This window comes from Babylonia areolata, chromosome 18, assembly GCF_041734735.1.
Source record: "Babylonia areolata isolate BAREFJ2019XMU chromosome 18, ASM4173473v1, whole genome shotgun sequence".
Lineage (NCBI taxonomy): Eukaryota > Metazoa > Mollusca > Gastropoda > Neogastropoda > Buccinidae > Babylonia > Babylonia areolata.
This window is the reverse complement of record NC_134893.1, coordinates 21319337-21329336: the sequence shown is the minus strand read 5'-3', so window position 1 is coordinate 21329336 and position 10000 is coordinate 21319337. Positions and strand designations below refer to the sequence as shown.

Genomic DNA, 10000 nt, shown 5'->3' with positions numbered 1-10000 from the left:
CTTCGAAGCGTTCTTAACGGTTGCATTTCACAATTTAACGTCTGCTTCGACCTTTTCCTAATACGTAATGAATATCTATTTCAAAGAACCAGTCAAACATCAGCTATTTCTGGCTACTTCCGCGCTATTTCTCCTCTTTCCGCACCACTGCCGACCAAGGTTTTGTACAAACGAACTCTCAAAATCATGTAAGCAAGGACAGCAAGTTGTAGGACTTGAACTTTGACACACTTTAAAATAGTTTTATGTGATCGGATATGTTGAATGCGCATTACCAGTGCTGGGAGAATTTTAAGAAAGCACATTGTTGACACATCAGAACGTCAGTTTTCACAGGAATCTGCAAAATAAATTCGTTTGCAATTGGACCATAGGATATGTTGACGTGAGTCTATTTGTGAACGATGCTGTAAAGTTATTGAGCACTCTCAAAAGAGTATGTTTCAATGCGATGTGGGGTGTGTGTGTGTTATAACGTCTGTTTTTGTGCATGTGTTATCAAAACCAACAATGCAACAGTCTGGTGCGACGTTCCATAATATATTACGTCTGATGAGTTTAAGATCTGCTTCTGTTTTAATTGTCTTCATGTACCAAAGCCATCGTTCGCAATTACACTTACCCGTTCGCATTTACCCTCAGGCAACCTTGCTATTTCAAATGTCAACAAAAAGTTGAAAAGAATAAGCAGACGAACTTTTCCTGGTGAAGCCAGTCGGAGAAAGCCTTCAAAAACGAAAGAACTACGTTTGACTGTCGTACGACATGTAATCTTTACAGTGCACACGTTGAGCTGGTTGCTTCGACTGGATCGTTCGAAATTACCCATACCTACCCTATGACATACGGGTTTGTAATGTGTATGGATCACGTGATCTGGTGATGTCACACATCATGAGCGACACGAGAACCGTAAGATCACTTCAGTGTTTACTTTCGGCTTTCAAGATTAATATCACGAATGGGAATCACACCCGACATGTCCGTAGGTTTTTCCCCGAGTAAGTAGTGTATGAATAATAGATATTTGTTTGGATTTCTGTTGAACAAGACCTAGGAATAACATAGTTTAACTCCTCAGGGGTTTATTTCATGAATATTCATGGATCCAACCCCACCCCACCCCCTGCCCCCACACTCCCATCCTGCCATCGGAGAAGAGGGGGGGAAAACAGAAGAGCCGTGTCTTCCAAGGGGTATTCCTCTCAGTGATGCTCGATCCGGATTTTGATGATATCCACCAGACTGGAATGATAGTGTGAATTTGTTTTTCGTGTGTGTGTGTGTGTGTGTGTGTGTGTGTGTGTGTGTGTTTATTTTTATTTTTTATTTATTTATTTTTGTTTTGTTTTTCCATAAAGGTGCCGATTACTTAACTCTTGCATTTTGTTCTCTTCGTTTATCGAAAATGATATATTCAATGATTGTGTTTAGTTCCGTGGTTTTTAATCTAACTATGCATGTCATTCTTATCAAGTCGTTCATACAGTGACCCCGGAGTGAAATGTACTCAAAGAAAGAAAACGGATACCCACGTGCCTTCATTGAATCATTCTGGTCCAGGAGCCAGTTGCATTGCTTGGTTCTAACTTTTTGACAGTTACATGTGACTAAATGCCTACGTTGACCGAACTACGCTATTGGTCAGTTCCATACTACACACAGTTAGTAGCAGGTTACGGCCATACTAGGCTCTTCCGTCCGAGCAATGCAGCTGGCTCCCAGGCAATTTGTTGTACATTTCCGCCAAAGAAACGCTCCACGCTGACACTCTCGCTCTCGGGCACACATGTACGCACACACATACACACGCACGCACGCACGTACACCAGTATGTTCAGACACAGACACACACACACACACACACACACACACACACACACACACACACACACACGCACGAACGCACTCGCACGCAATTCACGGGAAGACAAGAAAAAGGCAGGATATGATAGTGATTTTGCATTGTATAATATCATCATCATCATCCGGCATTAATTTTGTTTCACATTGGAAAAAAAAAAAAAAATATATATATATATATATAATCATTTATGTGTGCAGGTCATCGTTGCTTCCACTGACCAGTCGACCAATAGTAGACAGCCTTGGGGGTCAGTGTGTAAGGCCAAGCATCCATCACCCAGACCTCCAACCCCTGACGGCAAAACAGCGTCCATCACCGACAGGGCCTGACCTCCACACAGACACGGTGTCATGGAGCCTGTGTCCCCGTCCTCTCCCAGACGTTGCTGATCTTCAGTCCTCACTTTGTCTCAGAACTTAAGACCAGTACTGGCAACCCGAACCTTTTAACCAAAGTCTTGGAAGCAGATGTATTTTGGAGTCCATCTTTCTCAACACTGTCTCAGTACGTAAGACCGGTGCTGGCAACCCGGGCATTTTAACCAAAGTATTGGAAGTATATGTATATTTTTTTTTCTGGAGCCCATCTTTTCTCAGCCTTCCTCCTCCTCCTCTTCCTCCTCCTCCTCCAACGGTCGTCGTCGTTCCTCAGGACCAGCTTTTGGACCAGCATATCTCCCTGAGCTTCATCAAGTCTGTGGTGCATGAGTCAGGTTCTTGGGGGTTGTAAGACTTTGATCCCACACCATCGGTATGTGTCGGAGGGATCTGTTCTGGACCGACAGTTGCTAATCTTCCTTCATCCCGAGTCGCCGATCTGGATACCCGGCTGCCTGATCCCTCGTCTCTTAACGTTGTCTGTCACTGGGGCTGGCCTGGATCCTAGTCTGGATTCCTGTCCTCGGTTTTACGGTCCTTGGAACAAACGATCTACAGTTTCCATCTTCATTTTGTTTTTTATGATAGCTTGGATTCGAGTCTTGACTTCTGTCCTAGGTTTTATAGTCCTTGGAATAAACGGTCCACAGTCTCCATCTTTTTTTCTTCTTCTTTTCTTTGGGGACTGGTTTTGCATGAACTGATCACAATCTTCCTTTGAATCCACGTGTCTGTGATCTTCCTTTGAGTGAAACGTTTCTGATCTTCCTTTCCATTCTAAGATTCCGATCTTCCTTCCAATGCAGCATTCCTCACCTTTGAATAGAGAATGTTTATGATCTTCGCTTGAATACAACAGTTCCGCTCTGCCGTTGAAATAATGATTAGTGGTCTACGTTAGAATCACATTCTGTTGTCTTCGTTTGAATAAAAACATTACTGGTGTGCGTGAGCATTTGTGTGCAATCAGTTTTTTTGGTGAAGACCTCGTTTACCATCTTCAACCATTTTTTTCTTGGGATTTATCGGGTTTATTTTCGGGAACTACGTGAAAATAATTCAGATCTTCTTCGCTCTACGTTCGTGGAATTTGCTTTGTGCTGACACTTCCGCATCTTTATTCTCAAAGAAAGACCTGTCTGTCCCTGGAAACCCTGTAGTGTCGTGATCGGCGTTGCTTTGCCAGTAACGGTAAGCAGTGCTATTCAAAGGGAACTTTAAAGTTCCTGTGACTACCGTGACTAGTATTGATCCAACACAGGGTCAGCTCATACACCCAGGAGAACTCCCTCCATAGTTCTTGGGACCAGCGTTGACCCAGCAGAACCTGATCCTCTGGACTACCTCGCACACCAAAGGTATCAGCCGTAGTACTTAGAACCAGCGTTAAACACAAAAGAAACCGATCCTCTGCTTCAACCGGCACACCCAAAGGAGCAGCCCCAGAGTTCTTGAGACCGACGTTGATACAGCAGAACCGAGTCCTCAGGCAGAATTGCGTTTAACAATTTACTGGCAAAGAGCCATTAGGGTCAAGTTGTTCAGAGTTTGGGTCCAGTTCCTGCAAGGAGGTTTGATTCTACACAACTCGGCAGGGACATCCTGCAGCACTTTCTAACGACAACCTCGCCCTCGCCACCAGTTCCCTGCCCTTCCCCTCTCCCCCATCACTCACCATGAGGCCAGCTGTGCACGCCAGTATCCTGAGGACCAACCGGTCCCAGCGGGCCCGGCGCGTGATGCGGCCCCACTCCTTCTCCATGCGGCGGCTGCTGCTGTTGGCCTTCATCGGCTCCCTCTTCTTCATCCCCGGCATCGTCCTCACCATCGTGGGTCTGGAGAAGACAGCCGAGGAGATGGACACCATGGTGCCCGGCAAGAGGATGTGAGTATTGTGTTGTGGTGGGCTGAGTGGAGTGAGAGCTGTCGCGTTGGTGGTTAAAGTTATTATGTATGATTGTCTCGTCTATCATGTTCAACTATGACCATCAGAACAGTGGAAGAGGCAACTGCTGTCCCGGTTCTCTGGGCTAGAAATTGATTATAGCGGAGAGTGTCTTGCCCGCGTCACATCCCCACTCTCTTTGCCAACAGGGTTTTAGGTAAGCTGGCCATGGATTGATTCCCAAAGGCCTGCTAACTCCCAAGGCTGCAGCACCATCATCAACTCTCCCTTTGCTGATGGCCAGACTGTAGGCTCTTGTCAATCGCTGTTGAGAAGAAAGCAGACAAAATACAAGAATTTTTTGTCATTCCCAGGAGAGAAATTGTTTGACGACACAAGCGTAGGCGCTACCTCCACAGAACAATACATTGTTTGATCAGGCTCCAATGTATCTCAAGGCCTGGCTAAGCGCGTTGGGTTACGCTGCTAGTCAGGCATCTACTTGGCATATGTGGTGTAGCGTATATGGATTTGTCCGAACGCAGTGACGCCCCCTTGAGCTACTGATACTGATACTGATACTCCAGCGTTTCAAGAAGGACATTTGACATAGTTTCCCATGGTCCAGCCGACCTCACTGAGCCATATCAGAACTCTCGAGGACTCTTATTCATTATAAATATATATTTAACACAGTATAGGATGGTTGATACATGCTATGCCCAGCGATATGTAATTGTTTTTATGAATACAAAGTTAAATACATGAACAAATAATTATTAATAAATTACTAAAATAAAACAACAGGAAGTAAACAAAGTATAATTATAAAAGTGGATGAAATACAAAACAAGATGCACACATTACAGACGTTAGACACAGGTGAATAACAACAAGTTCACCCTTCGCCCCATATAGAACATCCACTATCGAAAAAGTATGGAGTTAACTCTCTCCATACGAACGGCGAAAGAGACGACGTTAACAGCGTTTCATCCCAATTACCATCATCAAAATATTGCAAGCGGAAGGCTCTTATACTGAAGAGGTGAATGTTGACAAAGAATACTACAATTCTGACGACGGAGGCTAAAGTTTGGGTCATTGAGACACCCACTGGACATCCGAGGGGTCTGTGTAGAGGAGAAGAGAGGACTGGCCGTACTGAGTGAGTTAAAGATGCATGGTCTGATGTAAATTTATAGTTCGGACAGTTCTAAACACAGCCCCACATCAGAACTTAATAGAGTGCCCGCTGTGTGATTTTCTTTTTTGACTCATCTTGTTTAAAACAATATTGCACCTCTGGGATGGGCACAAAAAAAATAAAAAAGAAGCCTAATTATATGCAAACTGCATTTACTGTTATATTTTTTGTATTCTCTAAACGGCACTTCGACCTCTTATTCTGACACAACAACAAGAGGAGTCATTATTATCATTTTTTGTTCAAACAGGAACTTCTTTTGCTAAGCATGGAATTTTTATTTATTTTGCAAACGTTTTGGTGCAGATAGTAAAAAAGGGTAATTACTCTGTAATTAATGCTAGGGGACTTAATTTATCACAAGTGAGTCTTGAAGGCCTTGCCTCTCTTGTTTAAATTCCTCCTGACGGGCGATTCTTCGGTGTTTACTTCAATGCAACTTTACTTGGGGCGATAGTTTTAGTTTCCTTGTGTGTATGTGTGTGCATGTAGCATGTATGTAAACTGAAGTCTAATTGATATGTAGATATCTGACCCATGCCTAAGTAGTGCGTGGGATCATAGCGTGGATCAGCGTTCTGCCAAATCTGTCAGTCCGTTCTCCCCTACCTCCGTGTGGCCCATCATGGTTTCTTTGCTTTTGTATTTAATCTCTTTCACATAGTCGGCTTCTGCCTCGTGACTCCAGATCGCTGTGTAGCGTTTATGGGCTGTTGCTGTCGCCATGACGCCACTTTGAAGGTATTAGGAAAACACTGTATCACCAAAAAAACAAAAAAAAGTGTGTGTGTGTGTGTGTGTGTGTGTGTGTGTGTGTGTAGCTTCATTGCTTTCTACTGGTAAAAAAAGAAAAAGCATCATTATTTCAAAGAAGATTATCTGCGCATGTGTCTTTCGCAATTTTCTAATGCACTATTTAGCCCCTGCAGTCACGTGAAAAGGTGGTTTTTGTTTATTTGTTCTTGTTGTTTACATTTTATTGTCCATTTTCTCTTTTGTTCGGTTTTTCTTTCTTTCTTTCTTTCTTTCTTTCTTTTTTTTCGAAGCTTCCTTTCCGCAAAAAAGATACTACCAATCTATCTTAATCGAATCTGTAGGCACTTGCACTTGGTGCAATTAGACACGTTTCATTTTCCTGTATTGTGTTGAAGATGGAGGGAAAAGATTGTTCCAAAATAGGTGATTGATTGTTGCCATGTCTCGTATGCCGAGCACAAATCGCAACAGTTACCTGTCGTGCTGGCCATTGTAAACGCGTGTCAAATGGCGTCACATTGTCTTCCGCGGTGTAGCAGCCCGAAGATCGATTTCCTCATGAATAGTTTGTGTTGTTGTTGTTATGTTGGTGTTTTTGCTGTTTTTTTCTTCTTTTTTTTTCCTTTGAAGCAGTCCCGTTACACACTCCAATCATTTTGATCCTGATTCACAACTCCGCTGCGTATTTGTCTTTGAGGCATTTCCCCTCTGAGTGTGAAGAAGGGAAAAAAAAAAGAAGATTCCTTTGAACAGAAACTGGTTGCAAGTGGAGGCGTGAGAATTCACAGTCTATTCCTGGGGACGTTTTCTATCTCTGTCTCTACTACTGACACCCGAAGTGGTTACGAAAGTCTTTCAACGGATCACAGCCTGTGAGCTCCTTGCCAACATTTGGGCTGATGGGCTGCAAGCGTGGGAATTAGCGATCTATTCCTGGTGCCATCTTTTGTCGCTGTCTCTTCTGGAACCAGCAAGCGGCTGGAGCTGTTGATGGGGTCTTTGGGAGAAAGGGGGGATGGAGTTGGGGGTGGGGGGGGTAGGAGGGGAAGGGGAGGTGGGAAAGGTTGGGGGATTATGCTGCGTAGAGGGAATGAACGGGAATCATTGATCAGACTTGAGAAAATGGGAGCGCAATGCTTTTTAAGAAGATGTTTTCTGTTTTCGTTTGGCTGGAGATAGCAAGGCGCCAGATTTGACAAATGAATTTCACTGTATTTCATTCATCTATTCATTCATTTGTTTGGCTCTTCTCTCTCTCTCTCTCTCTCTCTCTCTCTCTATCTATCTATCTATCTATCTATCTCTCGCGCGCGCTCTCTCTCGCTCTCGCTCTCTCACACACACGCACACACACACACACACACACACACGCGCGCGCGCGCGCGCGCGACACAGTGAGAGAGAGAGAGAGAGTCATATTACTGAGAGGGAGTGGGGATTGGAGAAGATGGGAAGGTGTACAAAGGGAGAGAGAAAAAAGATGGGAAGGAGAGAGAGGTTGCAAAGGAGTATGAGTGTACACTGATCACTGAACACTGAAATGTTTAGTGTCAATAGCTGTAGAGCTCTAGTGTCATAGTAGGTAGAAATCAGAACAAAAATGGTGCAAAACAGATAAACTGTGTATCGAGTGTAGAGGATGGGAGAAGGGAAAAAACCTAAAGGAGAGAGAAGGAAGGGGGGGGGCTCCCTCTCCTCCCCCTCTCCTTCGCTCCCTCCCTCCTCTCTCTCTCTCTCTCTCTTCTCACTGTCTCCATATCCCCAGGGAGAAAATAGCAAATAGTTCTCTGTGTGTGTGTGCGTGCATGTCTTTCTCTGTGTGAGCGCGCGCGTGTGTGTATATACATATATATATATATATATATATATATATATATATATATATATGTGTGTGTGTGTGTGTGTGTGTGTGTGTGTGTGTGTAAACCGAGAGGCATCATCTGTCACTGTCATTAATGATCTGTCACATGCTGTGAAGTATGGAGGGGCGGATTCTTTGTTCTTTGATTGCACAACACACAAGTCGATAGCAGCAGATACATTGATAATGCCACGAACACACACACACACACACACACACACACACGCACACACACACACACCATACCACACCACACTACACGCACATACATACACAAACCCACACACGCGCGTGCTCAAGTGGACAGCAGTATCGAGAACGCTCATTCGCAAATATATAAACATGCACACTAGCACGCAAATACACACACACACACACACACACACACACACACACACACACACACACAAATATATATATATGTATATAGATAGATAGATAGATAAATAGATAGATACACACACACACGCACGAACACACTCACACATAGACGTGTGCACACACAAACTCGCACGCACATGCACATACGCTATTATGTAAACGTAAACACACACACACACACACACACACACACACACACACACACACAAACGCACGCACGCACGCACGGGCGCGCGGCTGCGCGCACGTACATGCATGGACACACAGAACGCGCACACTCATACGAGCTCCGCAAGCTATTCTCCGCGTTGCCTTACACATACCTTCGCTGGATGTCTGTGCTGTAGTGTTTCCAACGTGATCCCAAATCCTCTTTAACTCTCTCCATACGAACGGCGAAAGAGACGACGTTAACAGCGTTTCACCCCAATTACCATCATCAAAATATTGCAAGCGGAAGGCTCTTATACTGAAGACGTGAATGTTGACAAAGAATACCACAATTCTGACGACGGAAGCTAAAGGTTGGGTCATTCAGACACCCACTGGACATCCGAGGGGTCTGTGTAGAGGAGAAGAGAGGACTGGCCGTACTGAGTGAGTTAAAACTGCGTTCAGTTCAGCACGGCATTTATTGCACCACGGCAGTCACCACGTCAAACAGAATATTACACATCTGTTCTTGCTGTCCACCTCCTCCCCCCACCCTTTTCACTTCTCTTTGTGTGTGTGTGTGTGTGTGTGTGTGTGTGTGTGTGTGTGTGTGTTCGTGTGGTGTGTGTGTGTGTGTGTGTTTGTGTGTGTGTGTGTGTGTGTAGGTTTGGAGGGGGGGGAGGAGTGATGTGTATATTTGCAGTCCTCACACCACGGCATTCATCGCGCTAAATAGAATATAACGGACATGTTATGTCTGTCTGTCTGTCAGTCTGTCTGTCTCTGTCTCTCTCTCTCTTTCTCCAAGTGTGTTTTGTGTATGAGTGTGTGTGTGTGTGTGTAGTGTGTGTGTGTGTGGTGTGTGTGTGAGTGGTGAGGGTGCATGCGCGTGTTTGTGCGTGTTTGAAATATACTCGAATAAACCATCGTCATCCGACAACGCCGAAGTTACCTGCGCATAACCAGTTAACCACCCTCGAGATATATTGACGTTACGTAATTATCCACCAAAGACACCGCCGCCACCGGCAGTCGAAGCTAGCGCGAGCAGCCGGTAACTTAAGTCGTTTCAGCGACGGCCCAGGCTGCCTCGTTAGCAGCATCAGCAGCAGGAGCGGATGACATGAAAAATACGGATGAATAAGAATGATGAGCATCGCTCCGTGCACGTGAATCTCGTGATTTGGCCGCTAACGAGCGGTCTTTCTGGAACAAGAAACGACTTCACAGCTTTGTGGGGAGGGGGAGGCGGGGGGATGCGAGGGGGAGGGGGTGGATGGGTGCGGGGGGTGGGGGGGGGGGGCGGGGCAGAAGCTGAGGTTATAGATATGTATGGAGAGAGACCAAGAGAAGATAATTAACTCTTCCGGTTACCTTACGCTCCATCCTCCTTTCGCTTTTTTTTCCCGTCACTTTCAGCTCTTGAGTATATGTATATTAAAAGATATTTTGCGTCCAAGTTTTTTTTCTCTGTGACGGTGTCAGGCAAAAAAGTTGAGGCTTTGACGAGGAC

The 10000-nt window shown here is 45.0% G+C and overlaps 1 protein-coding gene across 1 annotated transcript in view; it reads left to right on the top strand.

The window, feature by feature from the left end:
• The window catches only part of LOC143292184 (uncharacterized), a gene marked incomplete at its 3' end in the record, with an annotated part of 30590 nt that overhangs the window by 1745 nt on the left and 18845 nt on the right, over positions 1-10000 (top strand). The window contains exon 2 of the mRNA XM_076602367.1: positions 2065-4129. Coding sequence (XP_076458482.1) covers positions 3921-4129 — 209 coding nt within the window. The remainder of the gene's footprint in view (positions 1-2064; positions 4130-10000) is intronic.